Here is a 24980-nt window from a genome sequence, read left to right on the forward strand (position 1 = left end):
ACACTGATTTCTGTCAGGAGTCTCGTGATTAAATCAAACCAGACTTCATTCACAAATTTACTAATTTAAAAAAGCTTTGTCTTAAATTACGGAGTTCAGTTTTACACATTTTAAATAGATTTTAAAACTCAATATTCCCAGAGGAGTCAGTGTTTCACCTCCTCATCAGGTGTGTTGCGTTAAAGAGTTAAACGGTATTTAAATGTCTCTTTGTAAACACTGCAGTGGACTCTGACCGGTTCTCTCTAAACAAACAGCATCGACCTCTGAACTCCAGGAGTCTGTTTATCCCCGAGTAAACAAGGGATTAATCATTTAAAATCAACCCCCGGATAGACAGAAAAACACACTGTAGGGGAGACGTGATGTCCCAACAAGACCCTTAGCCGATATACCCCACATTACGTTACAAACCTTAAAATCTGTCATAAAATATTCTAATATAACTGTTAAAATCTCCCAAAATCCAAGACGATGTCTTAAAATAATCTGCAATGAGATTCAATCACACAAGACTTCCACTGTTGTTGTTTTTATTTATTTATTTACCTTCTCTTTAAGCTGAAAAGGCACATTTTAGACAGAACACACGAACACACAGTTTCTTACACAAATGTAATACATTTTAATTGTTAAATTGATCAAAATTGCACTTGTCTTTTAACAATACTGATCAAAAAGCTTCTTTGTAAAATGGAAATATGTCAGATGCCGCCCTATAAATGAAAAATTCGATTAAAATAACTATATATAAAATATAAAGGACCGAGACTCGAGCCCTGAGGAACCCCTAAAGTAATTATCAACATTATAACAGGGATTAGCTTGTTTTGCTAGCTATGCTAGCGTAAACCTTTTTAGAAACTGATATTATATTCAAGGCAATTAATACTAATGAATTCTGACCAATTCATTTATAATTGCATTTTAAAGTATTTAAGGGTTCTTTTACGAACAGTATACCGTCTTTTTCCAAGTGAAAGGGTACTTTCGGTTTGTTTTATATTTATTCTGGTGCTTTTTCACATATACAAATTAAAAAGGACCAAAGACAAAACAGGATTGTGTGTACATCAGAAAATGTGTTAACACAAGTCTTTCTTATTGTTCAGAATATGGCATTTTAAAAATGTGGAAGAAAATGGAAACACAGAAATTGTTGCCTAAATGAACCGCACGCAAATACAATTTAAAAACGTAAAGATTATGAACGGTAGACAGATAAATCCCTGATTACATGGTTAGCGGTGTATGGCGTGGTGTTTACAGAAGCAGCCTCCGGGCCGGGCCGCGGTGCCTCTTCCTCCGCCTGCCGCTCTTCTCTTTGGGCATCAGCTGCTCCATGCCACTGTTGATCCAGCGGATGTACTTGGACACCTGAGTGTAAACGCCGTATTTCCCTTTCCGCGCGCAGCCCTCGCCCCAGCTCACGATGCCGGTGATGAAGTATGTGTTTCCGTAGCGTGTGACGTGCGGTCCGCCGCTGTCGCCTTGGCACGAGTCCTTGGCTATCGTGTCGTAGCCGGCGCAGAACATGTTGGTGCTGATGCGCAGCTGCGTGGACTCCTTGCAGGTGAGCCGGTCCACGTAAGGCATGGAGAGACGCTGCAGGATGGTGGATGGCTGCCGGCCCTCGCCCGTGCGCCCGAAACCACTCACCATGCCGTCCGGCTGCCGCATCAACACCTGTAGAACCAGGGGGGGAAAGAGTTAGCACTGGAAGCTAACATATTCATACCAGGGGGGGAAAGAGTTAGCACTGGAAGCTAACTTATTCATACCAGGGGGGAAAGAGTTAGCACTGGAAGCTAACTTATTCATACCAGGGGGGAAAGAGTTAGCACTGGAAGCTAACATATTCATACCAGGGGGAAAGAGTTAGCACTGGAAGCTAACATATTCATACCAGGGGGTAAAGAGTTAGCACTGGAAGCTAATGTAATCATACCAGGGGGGAAAGAGTTAGCACTGGAAGCTAACTTATTCATACCAGGGGGGAAAGAGTTAGCACTGGAAGCTAACTTATTCATACCAGGGGGTAAAGAGTTGGCACTGGAAGCTAATGTAATCCTACCAGGGGGTAAAGAGTTAGCACTGGAAGCTAATGTAATCCTACCAGGGGGTAAAGTTAGCACTGGAAGCTAATGTAATCCTACCAGGGGGTAAAGAGTTAGCACTGGAAGCTAATGTAATCATACCAGGGGGTAAGAGTTAGCACTGGAAGCTAATGTAATCATACCAGGGGGTAAAGAGTTAGCACTGGAAGCTAATGTAATCATACCAGGGGGTAAAGAGTTAGCACTGGAAGCTAATGTAATCATACCAGGGGGTAAAGAGTTAGCACTGGAAGCTAATGTATCATACCAGGGGGTAAAGAGTTAGCACTGGAAGCTAATTAATCATACCAGGGGGTAAAGAGTTAGCACTAGAAGCTAATGTAATCATACCAGGGGTAAAGAGTTAGCACTGGAAGCTAATGTAATCATCCAGGGGGTAAAGAGTTAGCACTGGAAGCTAATGTATCATACCAGGGTAAAGAGTTAGCACTGGAAGCTAATGTAATCATACCAGGGGGTAAAGAGTTAGCACTGGAAGCTAATGTAATCATACCAGGGGGTACTTTTACAAAAATAATCATGCAAAAGCTCCTCTTTAAATCTTCTGTTTCACCAGAATTAGAAAAACAAATATGAGCTAAGTTTGGAACGACTTGGCCACTGAATGCTTCAGTTTCTTTAGAAATTATATGTATATTTATCTTTTAGTTTCATCAAGTAATACTTTACACAACGCTTGCTGCTTCCTTATAAGATGTTAGTATGTCGGTTCTGCTGCTGAGGACACAAAACTCATTCATGTTACATTCAATAGAAGTGATAGAGGACCGATAACCGTTCCCTGAGGAACCTCAAAACTAATAATTGTCATTGTCAGAGGGTTAGCCATGTATCTTGGATGGTCTTTTGTTTGCTAATGTGTTTAGCATCAACTACTTTAGAGGCCAATAACATCAACAAGTTCAAATAAATCTAGTGTCTTTAAAGGCACAACCATGGTTCATTAAGGTTGTCCGAATATCTTTGTGTGGTTTCCACGGCGGCCCTGAATGTCAAACTTATTTGTGTAACACGTTTGAAGGTTCACCTTTTCAGCGAATTCCTGCTCAGGGATGCAGGCAGGCAGGATGAAGCGGGAGAACTTGATGGGCGTTGCTAGCTTCAATTAGCCGCGATGTCGTGGTTGTGAGGTGTCCGGCTTGTATCTGTGGTGCGTGATGATCGTCTCCACCTCGTGCCTCGCCTCGTTACCGTGATCCACCAACACGTCAAACTCCCCTGTACGTATTTCAGTTAAAGCGTGGCAACATAAATCTTGCCTCCTGTTTTATATTCGGGTCGTCAGACCTACCGAGTCTCACGTAGATGTAGCGCGAGGCATTCATGCAGTGGGCGGCCGTCAGGATGATGTACTCGTTAAGGATCGTTCCTCCACAGAAACCCCGGTCGTCCTCGTTCAGGAGGAGAGCCTGAAGGACCAAATACAAACTGGTTATACTGAAACAAAACTGACTTCCAGACTTCTTTAATAAACTTCAAAGAAAAAAGCAACTCGAGACAGGATAAAAAACTGGACTTGATGACAACGTATACCATTATCGCCTTGTTAAAAAATACAACATTTGACCTCCAATAATTCATTCCCACGTAGAAAACTAAAGCAAATCCTCAGATTTTCTAACCATCTTTCAATCTTTGCTTGAAATCCCAATTAATTGATAATCAAAAACTTTTTCAAATAAATGAATTTACACATCAACAAACACATCTTCATCATCTTCATCATCTTCATCATCTGCGTCAGCCGCGGCGTTATGGGTGGGCCTACTGGGCCTAGGCCCACCCACTCTGTCACTGGGCCACCCATTGATCAAAAATGACTGGGCGAAAATATAGTTTCCAACATTTTATTTTTGATTATCAAAAACTAATTAAATAATAAAATAAGAGCAAACGTGTGTTCCCTTTAAAAACGTAGAAAATTAAAAGCAACAAGAATTAATGTAATCGGGCAACGCAAAATGTGAATTTTGACCGAACTCATAGTGGAAGCGCGGGAGCAAACACATCGTAGAACGTCTCGCGGGCGCGCGCAGATGAAGGGAGACAGTGGACTGGACAGACACACAAATATACCGCACTCACTAACGATGTCACAACAATCGATGTTCAGGTTTTTTAAAAGAGTAAGAACAGAGTCGCCGCCGCCGGAAACCCCCACACTCATCATCCTCACAGCAGGTGCCGCCTCAGAGAGACGAGAGTGTGTTTAATGTTGTGCCCCGCTGAGCTCAGTCCCTCTGCGGGACGTAGCATCCGTTGCAGGATAACAGAAAATAGCATCCCAGTGCCGGACCTCTCAGCCATAGATGACCCGGCGGCTACACAGCCAAAGCTCATAAAGTACCCTCAGACACTTCTCGGACAAAAGAAAAGGAGCTCCGCTGCCCACTGGTATGACAAGTAGGCCTACACATTCTTGGAGTATAGCATTAGCAAGGACAGTGTGTTTTGTAAAATGTGCCAGCATTTTAGTGAGAGAGGCGGGGCCGGCGGAGAAGATACATTCAGTCGCCATGGTTACAGGGACTGGAAACATATCGACTATGCTCTCAGTAAACACGAATGCAGCTATGGAGAGAAATACAAACTACAGACAGTGCGAGAAGTCTGACCATGGAACCATCCTCCACCAGCTACTCAACCCAGAGGGCCGACAGGGAGAGATCATTGAGAAAGGTCGGGAACACGTAAAGTTTCACCGGACATAATTCTTACATGTGCAAAGCAAGAGATTCCTCATTTCATATTGAGACTAAATATCTAGGAAAATGATTAAGAAACGTAGAGCTAAAATGTCATGCCATTTGCAACTACCAGAGCGCACCCTGACGCGGCATTCTCCAGCCCAAATCAGCAAAGCTTATGAGTGTGAAGCAACAGTATCTGCTGCCCAGCTGCTTTAGGATGAAACGTACCTTCAGCTCATGAAAGCTCTGCAGTATCAGAAGGAAGTAGCTAGTGATAAATCTGCAGCCTCTGAAAAGTGCCGCGTCAGAGAACCAGTGCCTTTACGCACGGCCGCTCACTTCGCTAGATCCGCTAAAAAGGACACAGGCTGCGGTCTAACCACACAGACACACATCAGGGTCTAACCACACAGACACACATCAGGGTCTAACCACACACACACACCAGGGTCTAACCACACAGACACACATCAGGGTCTAACCACACAGACACACATCAGGGTCTAACCACACACACACACATCAGGGTCTAACCACACAGACACACATCAGGGTCTGACCACACAGACACACATCAGGGTCTAACCACACAGACACACATCAGGGTCTACCACACAGACACACATCAGGGTCTAACCACACAGACACACATCAGGGTCTAACCACACAGACACACATCAGGGTCTAACCACACAGACACACATCAGGGTCTAACCACACAGACACACATCAGGGTCTAACCACACAGACACACATCAGGGTCTAACCACACAGACACATCAGGGTCTAACCACACAGACACACATCAGGGTCTAACCACACAGACACACATCAGGGTCTAACCACACAGACACACATCAGGGTCTAACCACACAGACACTACCACACAGACACACATCAGGGTCTAACCACACAGACACACATCAGGGTCTAACCACACAGACACACATCAGGGTCTACCACACAGACACACATCAGGGTCTAACCACACAGACACACATCAGGGTCTAACCACACAGACACACATCAGGGTCTACCACACAGACACACATCAGGGTCTGACCACACAGACACACATCAGGGTCTGACCACACAGACACACATCAGGGTCTGACCACACAGACACACATCAGGGTCTACCACACAGACACACATCAGGGTCTGACCACACAGACACACATCAGGGTCTAACCACACAGACACACATCAGGGTCTAACTGACCACACAGACACACATCAGTGTCTAACCACACAGACACACATCAGGGTCTGACCACACAGACACACATCAGGGTCTAAAATGTTTAAAAGAGAAGAGGTTTAAAAAGGGAATATGCATTACACAGTTTCAATGATATGCAGGCATTTATTTTAATTTAATTGTTGTTAACGAGAAACATCTATTAGAACGGGCCAAGCTGAAATTACATTGGCCCACCCACAATTGAAATCCTGGCGGCCGCGGCTGATCTGCGTAGTGTTTAACATGTTAGTGTTTACCTGCCACGGACACTCCCCCCGAGGGACAGTCCTCTCCGTTCACGATGCGCGTCATACTCGCCATCTGAGAGTAAAGCGTCTCCTCGAACACGGCGCCCTCCAACAGGGGAAGTCGCTGTTCTCCAACAGGAAGTCGCTGTTCTCCGGCAGGAAGTCGCCATCGCTGATGTTTTTCAAGCATTAAGTCGCTGATGCTGATGTTTTTCATTAAGTCGCTGATGTTGACGTTCTCCATCACCGTGGTCTCGTTCAACACTGAAGAGTTCAAGCTGAGGTCCAACGGACTCGACCCGTTGCCCTGCGTCGTCGTGTTCTGGCGGTCGTACCGGAAAACTGTCCGGACGTTTTCCGTCACGACGGCGCCGCATTTAAAGACGTCTGCAAGAGATCGGAGTTTTGGGTTATTGCAGGAAATAATCTCTAAAAACAAACGTTTCTGATACTTGCATGTTTAGTTCAGGATAATCTCCACATATTAACACCACTTCATGATTTCTGAAGTAAAAAGCTAATAAAGGAACTACAGCACGGTCACATGACTTCACGTCACCACCGCTAAGCTAAAGGTGGCTAATGTTGGGCTATAAAGGAACTACAGCACGGTCACATGACTTCACGTCACCACCGCTAAGCTAAAGGTGGCTAATGTTGGGCTATAAAGGAACTACAGCACGGTCACATGACTTCACGTCACAACGCTAAGCTAAAGGTGGCTAATGTTGGGCTATAAAGGAAACTACAGCACGGTCACATGACTTCACGTCTCCACCGCTAAGCTAAAGGCGGCTAATGTTGGGCTTATAAAGGAACTACAGCACGGTCACATGACTTCACGTCACCACCGCTAAGCTAAAGGGGGCTAATGTGGGGCTATAAAGGAACTACAGCACGGTCACATGACTTCACGTCACCACCGCTAAGCTAAAGGCGGCTAATGTTGGGCTATAAAGGAACTACAGCACGGTCACATGACTTCACGTCACCACCGCTAAGCTAAGGTGGCTAATGTTGGGCTATAAGGGAACTACAGCACAGTCACATGACTTCACGTCACCACCGCTAAGCTAAAGGTGGCTAATGTTGGGCTATAAAGGAACTACAGAAGGTAACTTGCTAGGCTAGCAGTAGCTTCAACACAGGCCTCTCCTTGATGCTTCTGACTGGTCAAGAGATATTTAGCCTGACCACCCTTTCACTTTCTGTCTAGTTGAAGATATCCTCCAAGTAAACACCAAAGGTACAGCATCGCTAACACGTAGAGAGTCTGTTTCACCGTTGGAGTCGCAGGATTTATCGTCCGGTCCCAGGAAGTATCCGTTGGCGCAGGAGCACTGAACGTTTCCCGAGGCCAAGTTACAGAAGTGCTCACAGCCGCCATTTTTATTCTCACACAGCTCGGGGATAACTGCAGAGATAAAGGAAGCAGTGTTAGCATCATTAGCATCCGTTTAGAGGAAGCAGTGTTAGCATCATTAGCATCCGTTTAGAGGAAGCAGTGTTAGCATCACTATCATCCGTTTAGAGGAAGCAGTGTTAGCATCACTTTCATCCGTTTAGAGGAAGCAGTGTTAGCATCCGTTTAGAGGAAGCAGTGTTAGCATCATTAGCATCCGTTTAGAGGAAGCAGTGTTAGCATCACTATCATCCGTTTAGAGGAAGCAGTGTTAGCGTCATTAGCATCCGTTTAGAGGAAGCAGTGTTAGCATCATTAGCATCCGTTTAGAGGAAGCAGTGTTAGCATCATTAGCATCCATTTAGAGGAAGCAGTGTTAGCATCATTAGCATCCGTTTAGAGGAAGCAGTGTTAGCATCATTAGCATCCGTTTAGAGGAAGCAGTGTTAGCATCATTAGCATCCGTTTAGAGGAAGCAGTGTTAGCATCATTAGCATCCATTTAGAGGAAGCAGTGTTAGCATCACTATCATCCGTTTAGAGGAAGCAGTGTTAGCATCATTAGCATCCGTTTAGAGGAAGCAGTGTTAGCATCATTAGCATCCGTTTAGAGGAAGCAGTGTTAGCATCATTAGCATCCGTTTAGAGGAAGCTGTGTTAGCATCATTAGCATCCGTTTAGAGGAAGCAGTGTTAGCATCACTATCATCCATTTAGAGGAAGCAGTGTTAGCATCACTATCATCCATTTAGAGGAAGCAGTGTTAGCATCATTAGCATCCGTTTAGAGGAAGCAGTGTTAGCATCATTAGCATCCGTTTAGAGGAAGCAGTGTTAGCATCATTAGCATCCGTTTAGAGGAAGCAGTGTTAGCATCATTAGCATCTGTTTAGAGGAAGCAGTGTTAGCATCCGTTTAGAGGAAGCAGTGTTAGCATCACTATCATCCGTTTAGAGGAAGCAGTGTTAGCGTCATTAGCATCCGTTTAGAGGAAGCAGTGTTAGCATCATTAGCATCCGTTTAGAGGAAGCAGTGTTAGCATCATTAGCATCCGTTTAGAGGAAGCAGTGTTAGCATCATTAGCATCCGTTTAGAGGAAGCAGTGTTAGCATCATTAGCATCCGTTTAGAGGATGCAGTGTTAGCATCACTAGCATCCGTTTAGAGGAAGCAGTGTTAGCATCATTAGCATCCGTTTAGAGGAAGCAGTGTTAGCATCACTAGCATCCGTTTAGAGGAAGCAGTGTTAGCATCACTAGCATCAGTCTCGAGGGCGCTGATGTGTTTGTTGATGTGTTTGTTGATGTGTTTGGTGTTGATGTGTTTGTTGATGTGTTTGGTGTTGATGTGTTTGGTGTTGATGTGTTTGTTGATGTGTTTGGTGTTGATGTGTTTGGTGTTGATGTGTTTGTTGATGTGTTTGTTGATGTGTTTGTTGATGTGTTTGGTGTTGATGTGTTTGTTGATGTGTTTGGTGTTGATGTGTTTGTTGATGTGTTTGGTGTTGATGTGTTTGGTGTTGATGTGTTTGTTGATGTGTTTGTTGATGTGTTTGTTGATGTGTTTCGCGGTCCGTACCGATCTCACAGTTGAAGCCCTGGTACCCGTCTTTGCAGTAGCACGTGTAGCTGCCGATCCCGTCTTTACACACTCCGTTGTGAGCGCAGGGCACCGACAGGCAGGCGTCGCCATCTGAACAACAACAACAACTCAGTTCCTGCTTTCTTTGGTACATTTCCTGCTTCACACATATTGAAAGATAGATGTTCAAAAGAACCAGATGGTCCTATAGGAGTAGATAACAAAGGTCTTACCAACGTATTTGGCCCAGAATTCATTCTGAAAACAATAAAACAGAGAATTAAATATTTCAACTCAAACCATGAGTGGAAAAATAGGTAATGAAGGTTTTTTGTGACTTTTTTCAAGAAACTTTTGATCAATATCTGAACCTGGTGACTTAGAATAACATGTTGAATGTTTGCTGTTGTTTCCTAAGAAGCTGTACCGTCAACAAGCGACCCACAGCGTTAGCTTCAGTGCTAGCTGTCCCTGAGAGTGACTCAGATCTCTGAAGTGTTCGTGGTGTTTGAGTTTCAGGAGATATTCACCGTTTTGTCTTCGTTCTCGAAGATCTCCCTCGCCTCCTCCCAGTTGCAGCGCTCCTCCATGCACTCCCGCTCCATGTTGCCCTGCTTCATTTCCTCCAGGAAGCTGTTGGCTCGTCTCCGGCGGCTCAGGAGCTGCTGCGCCGAGTCGTCGTCCAGAAACACTGAAACACAAACATCGGTACGTCTCTGGAAAACGCTGAAAACACAATTCTATCACGTTAGAGTAAACTGGGTAATCATGTTAGCCATGTTAGCTTTGTTATCCAAGTTAGCTTTATTAGCCATATTAGCTTTGTTAGCCACGTAAGCCACATTAGCCACGTTAGCCATAAGGACACCTTACGCTTTATATTTTTAAATTTAAGTTTTTCTGTGATTTATTTGTAACTGAGCGTTTCTACAAGTGCTTTTTGTAATAACTCTTAAAACCTTTGACATTTCCACTCAAGACCCTTTTGTAGACGCTCCCAATGAGAAGCATCTTCGTAGCTATAATTTATCTGGTAAGAAAACCTTCAAATTACCCGAAAATGGAAATAATTTCAGCCCTTCTGTTCTGAACTAAACCCAGCACACCGGATGGGGTCAAGGGTCAACACAACCCCCGGCCTTCTACCAACAACTCACACTCCCCCCCCCCCCCCCCCCTTCACACCTGGATTATGTAAATGAGCCTGTAATATGTAAATGAGGTACCTTGGTGCGCGGCGATCAGCTGCAGCAGGAGGACGCCGAGCGTCAGCCGGAGAACACAAACAGACGTCAACATGGCGCCGCTACAACGGAGAATAAAACCTGAGAGAGAAGAGAGGAAGTAATGGAGGAGGGAGTAGGGAGGAGGAGGGAGTGAGGGAGGAGAGAGGGAGGAGGGAGTGAGAGAGGGAGGAGGGCAACGACCTGAGGGAGTGTTTACATTCATTCAGGTTTAAACTGTGACTCAGCTGATGTCAACATGTGTTTGCAGACTGGAAACTACAGCAGGAAGTGCTACGACCATTTCAGCCTGTCAAAGTCAAAGCACTGATTGGAAGACATTTTAAAATTGCGGTTCATTTTATTTATTTATATCGTTTTTAAATCATTAAAACTCATTTTTATAATTTATATATAATTAATTATTTATTCTATAATTCATAATTAATATTTCATAATTTTAGTTTTTTATTATTTATTTATCATGTATTTACTTATAACTATCCATATTGATATATTTAGTAATAATTGTTCTTATTTTATAATTTATTTATTATATATTTAATTATTTATTCCATAATTAATATTACTTTTATAAATAAAGTACAGCTAAAGTCAATAATGTATAAAATCCTCTATAAGATAAGAAATGGTAAAAAGAAAGACTGTTGGACAAATGATCGGTCGCTTCAGAAACTTTATTCAGCTTCTAATCATCAACATTCAATACAGACCAAAACCTGATGATTTATTACAGACTGAACAGAAGGGGGTTGTAGAAATAAAGTGGTAACCGTCAACAAGTGGTAACCGTCAACAAGTCACGTAACTGTCCACAACAAGTCATGTAACAGTCAACAAGTTATGTAACCGTCAACAAGTCATGTAACCGTCAACAAGTTATGTAACCGTCAACAAGTCACGTAACTGTCAACAAGTGGTAACCGTCAACAACAAGTGGTAACCGTCAACAAGTCATGTAACCGTCAACAAGTCATGTAACCGTCAACAAGTCGAAGAACAAGTGGTAATCCCCCTAAAACCTGTGGATAATGGTTTAAACCAGTTTCTGCTGCATCATGTCGAGGTGCTTCCCGATGGGGGGGGTCTCAGTGGGGGGGTTCTTCATGGTCTCCTCCACCCACTCCACGAAGTTGGCCATCTTGGCATACACCCCATAATACCCGGGATGCTGGCAGCCCCGCCCCCACCCCACCACGCCGGACAGGAAGTGGGTGTGTCCGTACAGCGTGACCAGCGATGCCCCGTCGTCGCCACGGCAACCGTCCGCCTGTCCCTCCAGGTACCCGGCGCACAGCATGTTGTCTGTGAAGTTGAACCCGGAACGTCGGGAACACTCAGCGTTCGGCAGGATGGGAACATTCATGGTGCGGAGGAGGGGGGAGGGGGGGGGCGAGGGGGGGGGCAGAGAGGGCGTTACCCCCCACGGTGCGCCCCCCCCACCCCGACACCACGTGGTATCGAACCGGCAGCAGCTCCCGTTCGGCGAAGCTTCGAGTCGGCAGGCAGACGGGAACGACTCGAGGACTCTGAGTAACCGGGAGGCGGAGCCTAAGTAACGCCACGTCACCGTCACCTGACAACGCCACGTAACCAGGGTACGGGATCGCCATGGAGACGGGCGTGTGCTGCTCCGTGCCCTCCAACACGTCAAGGTTGTGTTCACCTAGGGACCGAGACACAACGTAGATTTACAAACAAAACAACAACATTTAAAACAACATTAACAACATATAGTGTTCAGAGGCCTGTACGACGAAGCAGGATGTTCGCTGAGCTAACTTCAGGGAAAACTCTGGCTTTCCGGTCCTACGACGCTGGTTCTCTTTTTAGCGGGCTAGATCTCCATGGTAACTGATGCTGAGCGGCTAACCTGGTCCGGAGCAGGTTAGGTTGCAGGCTAAGAGATCAACTCAGTGAAAGCACCGCCTGCTGACCAATCAGAGCTCACCGCCTGCTGACCAATCAGAGCTCCGTGTGCGGAGTTTAAAGCGATCAAGTCATATTACAGGATAGAGGACAGACAGAAAAACTGCCGTTGCAGGAAAGACTGCCGGCAAAAATCAACTGACTGTGTGAACGTGAAAATTAATAGAATATCCCCTCCCATCTTCAGAGCAATCTGACTATTATAACATTAGCGTTAAGAAAGCTTACTTAAATATCTGCCACAACATAAGTAACCGGATCAGAGTAACATTACGTACAGTCCGCGGCACTGTGAGTGCAGACGTAGATGTGTCCCATTATCATTCATATCATATCACATCATAATGTATCATATATTTCCTTATCTGAGTCAGCTGAGCCGTATCTGGCCGTGCAACACTCACAGTGTCACATACTGGATGCAGAAGTATTATTTTAAGCAACACATTAAGTTGACGAAACACTCGAGTCAAATGTAATTAAAGTCAGATCGTGTCTTAGACGGGGCAGTGATATCATAAACCTGTTAATGTACGCATTCAAACACTTTCTCTGTTACCAGCTGTATTCACCTTGCAGGTGCAGCTGTGTGGCTTTGATCCTGGATAAAGTGTTTAAGTCATGGATGTTTAAAGTTTAACTTCTTCATATCTAATATTAAAGTTCACTTTTCATTCAGGAAGTATGACGCTGCGCTGTCAGTACGCTTGTCCATGTTTGAGATTGGTCGAATGCTCCAGATACCACCCCTTTCATGTGAACGCGCACCTAACTAGATAGGACACGGCTGGCTTGAGCGATCCACTTGATAACCAGCGTCGTAGGACAGCTTAGCGAGAGCGCGTATGTTTTGGATTGGGCCAACCGGCTAACTCAAACATATCCAGGTTAGGTTGAACCAGCTTCGTAGCACAGGCCTCTGGTTACGGAGAATCAACTCATGTTTATACAAGATTTATATATATTCTTTGTTTTTGTGTTACTTTGTCAAAAGCGCTATATAAGTGTATTATTATTATTATTATTATTTACAAACAACAAACAACATTTAAAACAGCATTAACAACATATAGAGATGTAGAACGTCTTTACAGGAAAACATTTCATGTAACTAATGTAAGTAACTTTATAGAAACGGTATTTATTCTGAACAAAGCGCTGACTGGTTACCTGCCACCACTGTGAGGTTCTGCCCACTGTTGTTGCCATGGATACAGTGTGCCGCGGTGACCACCCATTGGCTGTTCACCAGAACTCCTCCACAGTGACTCTCTCCGTTCAACTGGACCAGAACCTGAGGAGAGATAAAGCTCTTCAGTTTCTGACATCAGCTGTTATATCTCAGGATCCATGTATTTCTGATCCTCTCAAGAATGGAAGTAGTTAAAACAAAAAAAAGAGAATTCTTTAGTATTTTTCTAAAAATCTAAAGAATCTGAACTTTTCTCAAAATTCTGACTTTTTCTCAAAGATTCTGACTTTTTCTAAAAATTATGACTTTCTCAAAATCTCAAAATTATTACTTTTTCTCAAAATCTCAATTGTTCTCAAAATTACTACTTTTTCTCAAAATCTCAAAATTATTACTTTTCCTCAAAAATCGGACTCTTTCTGAAGCTGAAATGATCATGCTTGTCATATGTCTATCTCCATAGAGGCTGAATCATCATGTTAATCACATAGCTATCATATGCCTCAAACAGTCCTGATGCTCTTCTAGGTAATCACACATCCTGTCATGTTCACAGCTACAGTTGGGATACCTTTGTTATCATGTGACTCTCATGTTGGAAGAGGACATTCAGGATTAACAGCTGTATATGTATATGAAGCCTTCAGCCTGTAGGGGGCGCTGGTCTCTGTTTACCTGCCAGGGACAGTCTCCGGGGGGGCACTGTCTCCCCCCCACCAGCCGGGTCTGACCCACTGAACTCTGATCTGGGACCAGTTCCTTCGGAGGAACCTGACCACAGGGGAACTCCACTGGAACAGAAACACAGAAGATATCGGTCAGAAAAGTTGGAATTATTTGAGAACATGTTGAATATCAAAACCGTTTTTTACGTTGTACATTTTATAAACAATAATCATAACATAAATATTGCAGCTAAATGTTTTTTATTTATAATTAATTATGTATTCTATAATGAATAATAATAGTTATATTTCATCATTTTACTTATTTATCATGTATTTACTTTATACTAACCATATTGATTATTCTTTTTAAATAATTACACTTATTTTATATATGAATTTAATTATTTATTCCACAATTAATAATACTTTTATAATTTGACCCGGTCCCAGATCAATCATTTGTTATTTAACAACAGGAAGTACTTTTAATTTCTCATCGTAACTTCTATTTCTATCAATCTAGACTCTGCTGCCCTCTACTGTTTACGAACGTTACTGCACCTTCAGAAATGCTACACTAAGGTAGGTGTAACACTCAAGTAAACATATACGTATCTCTAAATAAGTGGTATTTTAGTATTTCTCTCACCCTGAGCGACGCAGCTCCGCCCGTCCTCCCCCAGCTTGTATCCGTCGGCGCAGAAACACTTACGATGTTCTCCCGATCCGTCGCAGAACTGTTCGCAGTGTCCGTTCTGATAGAGACACTTCAGCGCGTCTTCTATCACTGCGGGGGGAAATACACATTAATGTATACTTATACTACGAACAAAATAACAATATATATAGTTGAGTAGGTATAGCTAAACCCACTTAACGAGACATTTACGAAACAAACGTAACGTTGTTAGTCGTCACGATTTATCTCGTATTTATTAATTGCAGTTTTATGACTTCCTGTTTATTTGTAAGTTTACCCGTCTGGCAGTACTGTCCCTCGAAGCCCTCGCTGCAGTAACATTGGTACGAAGTTTCCATGTAGACGCACGTCCCGTTGTTACGACACGGGTTCACCAGGCAGGGGTCGCGACCTGCGGACAGAAAACATCGCAATAAATATGGTTATTATCGGGTAACTATGAGAGGAGGTGGACAAACAGACCCAAACAAAACGGCTCTGATTTCTCCAGAGGATCAATACGTCTTAATCTGCTCTTAGAACTGATCAATAAATACCTGAATAAATCAATGTGCTGATGATTTATTCTGCTGGTTCAAGAAGTACAAACCACCTTAAGGACGGAATAGAGAAATACTCACGTTCATACGTCAGCCAGAATTTTTTCTGCAAAGATAAAAACATATTTTATTAAACTATACTGACCATAAGAAGGCGTTTAAGACTTTTTCCATCTGTTTTCATACCAAAGAACTACAAAAAACACACAAAACTACAACATTAGACTCAAAACTACCAAGAAGAGTAAAGTAAATAACCAGAATCAAATCACAGGTTAGCTTAGCAAAATAATTACAACAAACATGTGTCTGAACTACTTCTGTGTAACCGTTGGTCGTTGGCTATAATTTGGATGAACTTGGTAGGAATATATCAAATAAAACGTTCCTAGAGTACGATAATACAGAGAGTTGGTAAAACCCCATATATCTAGTGAGCGTCTCACCGTGCTGTCCTCGTCCTCGAACACCTCCCTCGCCTCCTCGTAGGAACAGATTTCCTCGATGCACTCTCGCTCCAGGTTTCCCTGTTTCAGCTCCTCCAGGAAGCCGCTGTTGGCTCGACGCCATCTTTGAAGCACGATGTTCGCCTGCTGCTTCTCCAAAAACACTATTAAACATATTATTATTACATCCTGTCAGGACCTGCTGCCTCTCAACGAACACTACAGAACATTATATTATTATTAACTACTGGAAACACCTGGAAATAGCTGTTAGCATAGCATCAGGTTAGCATCAGGTTAGCATCATAGAAGATTACTGAACGCTCCTCTGAGCCTCTGATGACAGTTACGGCTAATATCTTCTGTTGGGAAGTCGCCAATATACACAAGTAGTTCACGGCGACACCACCAGAAAGAGACTCAAAACGTTCAAAATACTTTAAAAAAAGGATGTTAAAATAGAGACATCCTTAAAGTAAAACAAAGCTAACAAAAAAAAAAAAAATACAAAAAACCCAGGAAACTACAAAGAAAAACAGAAAACCACAAAAAAAACTGAAAACTACAAAAAAAACTGAAAACTACAAAAAAAACTGAAAACCACAAAAAAAACTGAAAACTACAAAAAAAACTGAAAACCACAAAAAACTACTGAAAACTACAAAAAGAAACAACAACAATTAAAACAACCATAGAGTCGTAAAAACATACCAAAAACAGACGTGAAAGAGATGAACATGTAATATAAAAAACAACTACAATAAAGAAACATAAAATTAGCAAATAGACGTCTCTGTTAAAATACTAAGAGACGCAGAACTACCAAAAAAACTGAAAAAAGTTGTTTTTTTACGTTGACATACAGCTAACATGCTAACATGCTAACACCACATCTATATGTTACTGGCCGTTTCTCAATGTTGAGTATACCTGCTGCAGAGCCACTATTTCAAGTATACTACGTCATCGAGCGGCGCCGAATGCTGGGCATTTAAACATGCTAACCTCCCGTCTGTATGAACCTGTCTGTCATGCTAACACCATGCTAACATGCTAACATCCCGTCTGTATGTACCTGCCTGTCATGCTAACATGCTACGGTGTGTTTCCTGTTTACCTGCAGCCTGAGAGAGGCCGATCAGCAGAAAGCAGACGCTCCTCTCAAACATCGTGATGTGTTCACTGTCTCCTCTAAACCCAGACTAAAGAGCTTTTATCTCCACCAGGTCAGTGAACACACCTCCACCTGACCTTTGACCCTTTGCTATCTGCTGAAAACTCTGATGAAGTCTGATTTCTATAAATGCTATATACATGTAATGTATTTTTATTATTATTTAATACTCATGTATTTATTTAGGATTAATTCCCGCTCCATGTGGTACACGTATAAGTACACAAACTATAGAGTATTTTCTGCAGTAAAAGTACATATTTATCAGAGAGGCACGATTACACAATAAGTAAATACTGCAGATGGAGGAGGAACACGTGTTTATTTACTCATGAATCTGAGCTTTATATCCTCCGTTTATTATCAGATAACTGAGCAGGACTTCTTTCTGCAAACATCCTACAGTTTTTAGACAAAATGTGCTTTATTTCAGACGGACACAAATCTGAAAGTTCTTAGTGACATATTAATTTCTGCCTGTGTCCTACAGAAGGCTACGTTTCTACACATCATCAAACAGAGATATAATAAACTAAGTCTAATGTTCTTTAATACGAAAGGAACAGAGAAACCCTGCATATTTAACTTTTGTTTTGTATTTTTACTCTAAAGATGGATTATTATTACGGTGCGTTCAGGGTCACGTTCTGGTTCCCCGGCGGTGCTTTCAGGGTCACGCTGTGGTTCCCCGGCGGTGCGTTCAGGGTCACGATCTGGTTCCCCGGTGGTGCGTTTAGGGTCATGTTCTGGTTCTCTTGCGGTGCGTTCAGGGCCCTGGTGTGGTTGTGTATCCAGGGCAGGAAGTTGGACACGCGGGTGTAGATGCCGTAGTTCCCGGGCCGAGCGCAGCCCCGCCCCCAGCTCACGATGCCCAATAGGAAGGTGGTCCGGTGGTACTGAGTGACCAATGGGCCGCCGCTGTCTCCTTTACACGAGTCCTGGCGACCCTCGATGTAGCCGGCGCAGAACATGTTAGCCGTTAGCTTCACGCCGCTCTGCTCCTCGCACTGCTGCGTCCGGATCCTCGGCACCTGAAGTGAGGAAGAGATTTATTTGTTTCCTTCATGGTATGCACAACTTCATATATAACAATTATTTACAAAACATGTCTCTAGTTTACAGTGTTTAACACCATACCTGCCCCTTTCTAGAAAAAATAAACAAATAATAATAATCATAATAATAGTAATAGCCACCTTCAGGCGCCGCAGGACGTTAGAGGTCGGCCCGTTCTCGGCGCGCCGCCCCCAGCCGCTCACCGTGTGCTCGCTCACCGCCCACAGCTCGCGCTCTGCCAGCGAACGCGTGGGCAGGCAGGCGGGTACGGCGTACACAGAGAAGACGACGGCCGAAGATAGCTTCAGCAGCGCGATGTCGTTATCCGCCGTGTGCTTCACGTAGCCCTCGTGCATCAAGATCTGAGACACCGAGATCAGCTGCTCCGTGCCCTCCGACACCGCCGTGTTGTGCTCGCCTGCAAAAACACAACGAGAGGAACACGTTTCAATTCTCGTTCATAAGCAGTAACATAACGAGTGCAGTGAAAACTATTGAACTGCCAAAGCTCATTTCTGGAGTTCAACACATAAAACAGATGTAGAAACAATAACACACACTAACACTACAGTTGACTCTACATAGAGGGAAAACAACACGTTTTCTTGTGTTGCCCAGTGGTTGAGAACTGCTGTAAACATCAACAATAATATAGCCTTTCTAACCTCACTTAATTAATAATCTGCTGTCGGAGGAAACACAAAGCAAGAACTGGTTCTGGTTTCTAGAACTGTAGATTTCTCAGGTGTTGGTATCAACCACTCAGTCAGTAGTTTGTACCTGCGACCACTTTGAGGAACTGGACCTCGGTGTCCTCTATGCAGTGAGAGGCTGTGAGGATCCAGAAGGGTTTAAAGATCACTCCTCCACAGAACCCTTTCCCTTTGTACACCAGCAGAACCTGAGGAACAACAGGAACAGTATCTGATTAACGATGAACACACTCAGAGTTTCTATCAGGACAGAAAACATGGATCTAATGGCGCGTTTCCACTACAGCCCGCAGCCCGGTTTAAGAGGGCTGTGACGTCAGCGGCCCGTCTTTGGTTGCGTTTCCACTTGGCCTAGTACCGGCCGGCGGGTCCTAATTCACAGTTTTTCTGGCCTCATAAAATCGTGGGTCTAGGGCCAGAGGCAACGAGGCTGAGTCGGGCTGAGTATGCTAAACTAGAGAGAGCATCGCTGGCAAGGGGGCTACAACTACAACAAGATGGACATATTTGACCATGATTTAATTGTAATACACGTTTCAAAATGATGAAGTAACAACATACTGATACCGGTTAGTAAAAACCATGAATTAATGCTTTGTCAAGTCTGCAGACAGACGGCAGGCGAGACACCTTTTAAAATGCTTGTTTTCTAAATGGAGATTGGCTAAGCTAACGCAGTATATGCTCCGACCGTCCACACTCACAACAACGGCCTATACAGACATAAATAAAGCAGCGACTGTATTCTCCATGACACAGGCAGTCTGTGGTTTGTACTTGTTTAACTTTTGTCTAGTTTCTGAACATATATGAGGAGCTGTGAGCTCTGAGTGCTAACAGCTAACGGCTGTGTTGTTTTTCTGGGGTCCTCTGAAGATCACGTCACGGCTCCGCCTACACTGCGTTACTATAGATACTGCCCCAGTTCCTAAACTGTAATGGAAATGCGCCATAAAGTGAGCCAGTCCTAACGAGGCCCAGCCATACCGAGCGGGGCCGAGCGAGGCCGTGTAGTGGAAACGCAACATTAGTCCCTGATTCTGTTTCTCTTGACTCAGTTTGACCTGTGTGTTATCAGGTGACCTCGAGGGTCTCCAACAGATTCTGGTTCTGACAGGTTACAGGGTTAAAGTCCAGTTGTGTAACTCTGGGATCCCCCCGCTCAGAGAAGGACAGATTACAAGGTTAGCAGTAAATGGTGTACTGTCCCTTTAATGCAACCTACCTGCCAGGGGCATTCCCCTTTCGGACAGTCTTCCCCCCCGACGATCCGGGCCCGGGGGTCCTGCTCCGTCTTGTTTCCCCCGAGCAGAACCGGAACCATGCCACACGCTATGGCCTCTGAAACATCCAGAAAACACGTTGATTTGTTTCATAAAACAGCTGATATTATTCGGATCTTTAAAAAAACATTACATTGTGCATTAAAACTGTAGAGGTAAATGTGGCGTCCCGCAGGGATCTACCCTGGGGCCTCTGTTTACATTTTAAAATGTTGATGTTAAACGTCTACCTTTCGCGACGCAGTTCCGCCCGTCGTCATGCAGGAAGTATCCATCGGCACAGGAGCACTTCAGTCTTCGTCCTTCCTCGTCTTCATCACAGAAATGCTCACAGCCTCCGTTCTGCAGCAGACAGGTGTCCAGCACCGAACTCCTCTCTGCAACACAGGGACAAGCAGTTTCATATTTCTGTTTCAGCCCCAAATAAATCTGATTTAACTCTCACGTTTCATCCCGTAGCTCCACATCTTATTGTGTGTTTCTCACCCAGCTCACAGGTGAGTCCGCTGAAGTTTGGGAGGCAGAAGCAGGTGAAGGAGGAACCCTGAGGAGAGCAGCTGCCTCCGTTCAGACACGGACCAGAAACACACACCTCCGCTACTACACACAGGTAACACACAGGTAACACACACAGGTAACACACAGGTAACCACACAGGTAACACAACAGGAAATAACAGTTAACACACACAGGTAACACACACAGGTAACACACACAGGTAACACACATGTAACACATGCCCGGCGCCGTGGGAGGGCCAGGGAGGGCCAGGCCCTCCCATTTGACATTCCTGCCCTCCCCCAATAAACAAGTTTTTTATTATTTATCAATTTTTTTTTTTTAAAAGATCTTTATTTTTTTAATTATAAATAAACTGAACTTTTATGCTACGATGTATGTGATGTCAGATAGTAACTAAAAAAAAAATCGCAGGCTACGTCAAATAAATTCATGTGTCTGTTGTGATTTGTGATTCGTCCACATTTAGACCAATCACAGCGTCACACTCTGCCGCCTATTCTGGATTTGTTTATTGTGCATTCTGTAGACTCCCATTTCTGTTTGAATTACAAAATGGACATCAGAAATTGGCTTAAAAGGTCTAAGGATTTATTAAAACGAAATAGCGATGAAAGAACTGCAGCCGATGGTGCTGCTGGCGACCCTGCACCTGCCGTTGCAGCAGCACGCCTTAATGTCACAAGCTTGACCTCGGCAAACCCCGGGGCTGAGTTAGCGAGCCCAATCCTTGACTCATCAAGGCGGCCGCCACCAACGCTGTCCTCCGAGGCACAGCTCCTTGTGCCCCTACCATCACCACCTGCGTTGCCACACCCTGTACCACACCCGCCAGCATCCTCCTCCTCCGTGCCGGTGCCTCCACTACAGACGCTACCTTGCCTTACCTTACCTTACCTTATCAACAGGTACTATTGGTACGCTCAAAGACCAACAGCCCCAGATGATCTTGGGGTTAATAAACCCAACCAGGTGAAACTGGATCGTTATTCAGAGAGATTGTTTTCAGGAAAGAAGCACACTGTTGCCACTGCATGGTACAACAGACCATGGCTTGAATATTCGCTAAAAGCAGACGCAGCCTTTTGTTTCCCCTGTAGACAGTTTAAAGTAAATACGTCTTCATCTGATGCGGCTTTTACTGTCAAAGGTTTTTGCGACTGGAAACCCGCATTACAGACTGATAAAGGACTGCTAAGACATGCCGCATCAAAAGAACACATTTCATGTGAGAGTTTGTGGAGAGAGAGACAGATACGCGAGGAAACAAATAAGGAAATTAGTACTTTGGTGCACACAGATCAGCTGGCACGGAACCGTTATTACGTGTCAGCTGTCGTTGATATTATAGCTTTTTTAGCTGTCAACCAACTCCCTCTCAGAGGTGACCACGATTCACTCCACAGCATGTCCGAGTCAGGCAGTGGGCTCTTCCTATCGCTGTTTGAGTATACGCTGCACAAAGATGCAGAGTTGGCCTTGCTGTTTGATATATATTGTGCCGCAGGCCCGCAGCACATGACGGTTTTGTGTGCCCTCCCATGAAAATCATATGCCCTCCCTTTAGATTTGTTCTGGCGCCGGGTCTGATGTAACACACAGGTAACACACAGGTAACTCACAGGTAACTCACAGGTAACACAACAGGAAATAACAGTTAACACACACAGGTAATACACAGGTAACACACATGTAACACACAGGTAATACACAGGTAATACACAGGTAACACACAGGTAACACACAGGTAACACACATTAAAAATAGTGCTGAGTCATGAGAGAAACCAGGTTTAAAGACATTAAATAATAAGGTGTTTTCTTACGGGTATACGTCCTCCAGAACTCGTCCTGAGACACAGAGAGGAATAGATTTAATATTGATCACTAAATGTAAATCTGATGTAATCTGAGTGAGTTCTGACCGTGGTCTCGGTGTGTTCGAACACCTCCCTCGCCTCCTCGTAGGAGCACTTCTCCTCCAGACACTCTCTCTTCAGATCACCCATCTGCAGCTCCTCCAACCAGCCGGAGTTATACCTCTTGACCCGCAGCACACTGTGGGCGGGGCCTGGGTCCAGGAACACTGAGGAGGCATGAGTCAGCACTATCACTGAGGAGGCATGAGTCAGCACTATCACTGAGGAGGCATGAGTCAGCACTATCAGAGGAGACATGAGTCAGCACTATCAGAGGAGACATGAGTCAGCACTATCACTGAGGAGGCATGAGTCAGCACTACCAGAGGAGACATGAGTCAGCACTATCAGAGGAGACATGAGTCAGCACTATCTCTGAGGAGGCATGAGTCAGCACTATCAGAGGAGACATGAGTCAGCACTATCAGAGGAGACATGAGTCAGCACTATCAGAGGAGAGATGAGTCAGCACTATCAGAGGAGACATGAGTCAGCACTATCAGAGGAGACATGAGTCAGCACTATGAGAAACACTGAGGAGGCATGAGTCAGCACTATCAGAGGAGACATGAGTCAGCACTATCTCTGAGGAGGCATGAGTCAGCACTATCAGAGGAGACATGAGTCAGCACTATCAGAGGAGACATGAGTCAGCACTATCAGAGGAGAGATGAGTCAGCACTATCACTGAGGAGGCATGAGTCAGCACTATCAGAGGAGACATGAGTCAGCACTATGAGAAACACTGAGGAGGCATGAGTCAGCACTATCAGAGGAGACATGAGTCAGCACTATGAGAAACACTGAGGAGGCATGAGTCAGCACTATCAGAGGAGGCATGAGTCAGCACTATCAGAGGAGACATGAGTCAGCACTATCAGAGGAGACATGAGTCAGCACTATCAGAGGAGACATGAGTCAGCACTATCAGAGGAGACATGAGTCAGCACTATCAGAAGAGACATGAGTCAGCACTATCAGAGGAGACATGAGTCAGCACTATCAGAGGAGACACGAGTCAGCACTATCAGAGGAGGCACGAGTCAGCACTATCAGAGGAGACACGAGTCAGCACTATCAGAAGAGACACGAGTCAGCACTATCAGAGGAGGCACGAGTCAGCACTATCAGAGGAGACATGAGTCAGCACTATCAGAGGAGACATGAGTCAGCACTATCAGAGGAGAGATGAGTCAGCACTATCACTGAGGAGGCATGAGTCAGCACTATCAGAGGAGACATGAGTCAGCACTATGAGAAACACTGAGGAGGCATGAGTCAGCACTATCAGAGGAGACATGAGTCAGCACTATGAGAAACACTGAGGAGGCATGAGTCAGCACTATCAGAGGAGGCATGAGTCAGCACTATCAGAGGAGACATGAGTCAGCACTATCAGAGGAGACATGAGTCAGCACTATCAGAGGAGACATGAGTCAGCACTATCAGAGGAGACATGAGTCAGCACTATCAGAAGAGACATGAGTCAGCACTATCAGAGGAGACATGAGTCAGCACTATCAGAGGAGACACGAGTCAGCACTATCAGAGGAGGCACGAGTCAGCACTATCAGAGGAGACACGAGTCAGCACTATCAGAAGAGACATGAGTCAGCACTATCAGAGGAGACATGAGTCAGCACTATCAGAGGAGACATGAGTCAGCACTATCAGAGGAGACATGAGTCAGCACTATCAGAGGAGGCACGAGTCAGCACTATCAGAGGAGACACGAGTCAGCACTATCAGAAGAGACATGAGTCAGCACTATCAGAGGAGACATGAGTCAGCACTATCAGAGGAGACATGAGTCAGCACTATCAGAGGAGACATGAGTCAGCACTATCAGAGGAGGCACGAGTCAGCATGAGAATCAGTAAATACGTCAGTAAATCACCTACTGGTGGATTTAGAAACGGAGGTTGCGTTAGCTACCTTTAGCTTAGCGGATGTGACGTCATGTGACCGTGCTGCTTTGCCAGCTGTACCTTGATGCTACCCATGCTAACAGGCTAAACCCCCCTCTGCGTACTTCCTGTAATCAGAGTCTGACAGGTCGTCCTCACCTGAAGCCGCCCGGCAGCCGGAGACGCTGAAGACGAAGATGAAGAAGACTCTGAGCTTCATGGTTCATCAGACAGGAGCCTCTCTGTGGAGCAAATGGAGATCCAGAGTCCACCCCCCCCCCTCTCTGTGGAGCTAATGCAGGTCCAGAGTCCACCCCCCCCCCCCCCCTCTCTGTGGAGCTAATGCAGGTCCAGAGTCCACCCCCCCCCCCAAACAGCATCGATTACATGTCCCAATGACACAGAGCCACCAACC

General features: G+C 44.7%; 2 protein-coding genes across 2 annotated transcripts; both read right to left on the reverse strand.

Annotated features, from left to right (window-relative positions):
* Window positions 1-516: 516 nt before the first annotated feature.
* On the reverse strand, window positions 517-10579 carry LOC117469711 (venom prothrombin activator notecarin-D2-like). Its single transcript, XM_034114192.1, is given in 10 exon segments — window positions 517-1686; window positions 3145-3335; window positions 3409-3526; window positions 6308-6325; window positions 6327-6685; window positions 7581-7712; window positions 9275-9388; window positions 9511-9535; window positions 9808-9968; window positions 10504-10579. Coding segments are annotated over 10 exon segments (1614 nt in total). The 5' UTR covers window positions 10577-10579; the 3' UTR covers window positions 517-1263.
* A 600-nt stretch (window positions 10580-11179) lies between these two features.
* LOC117469709 (ovochymase-2-like) lies at window positions 11180-24812 on the reverse strand. Its single transcript, XM_034114190.1, is given in 18 exon segments — window positions 11180-11924; window positions 11926-12187; window positions 13621-13744; window positions 14318-14433; window positions 14960-15097; window positions 15288-15401; window positions 15631-15655; window positions 15996-16159; window positions 17113-17197; window positions 17796-18200; window positions 18366-18643; window positions 19006-19126; window positions 20164-20279; window positions 20452-20598; window positions 20708-20821; window positions 22566-22590; window positions 22665-22825; window positions 24725-24812. Coding segments are annotated over 18 exon segments (2823 nt in total). The 5' UTR covers window positions 24786-24812; the 3' UTR covers window positions 11180-11557.
* Window positions 24813-24980: the final 168 nt, after the last annotated feature.

Source organism: Trematomus bernacchii, unplaced genomic scaffold (genome assembly GCF_902827165.1).
Source record: "Trematomus bernacchii unplaced genomic scaffold, fTreBer1.1, whole genome shotgun sequence".
NCBI classification, from domain to species: domain Eukaryota; kingdom Metazoa; phylum Chordata; class Actinopteri; order Perciformes; family Nototheniidae; genus Trematomus; species Trematomus bernacchii.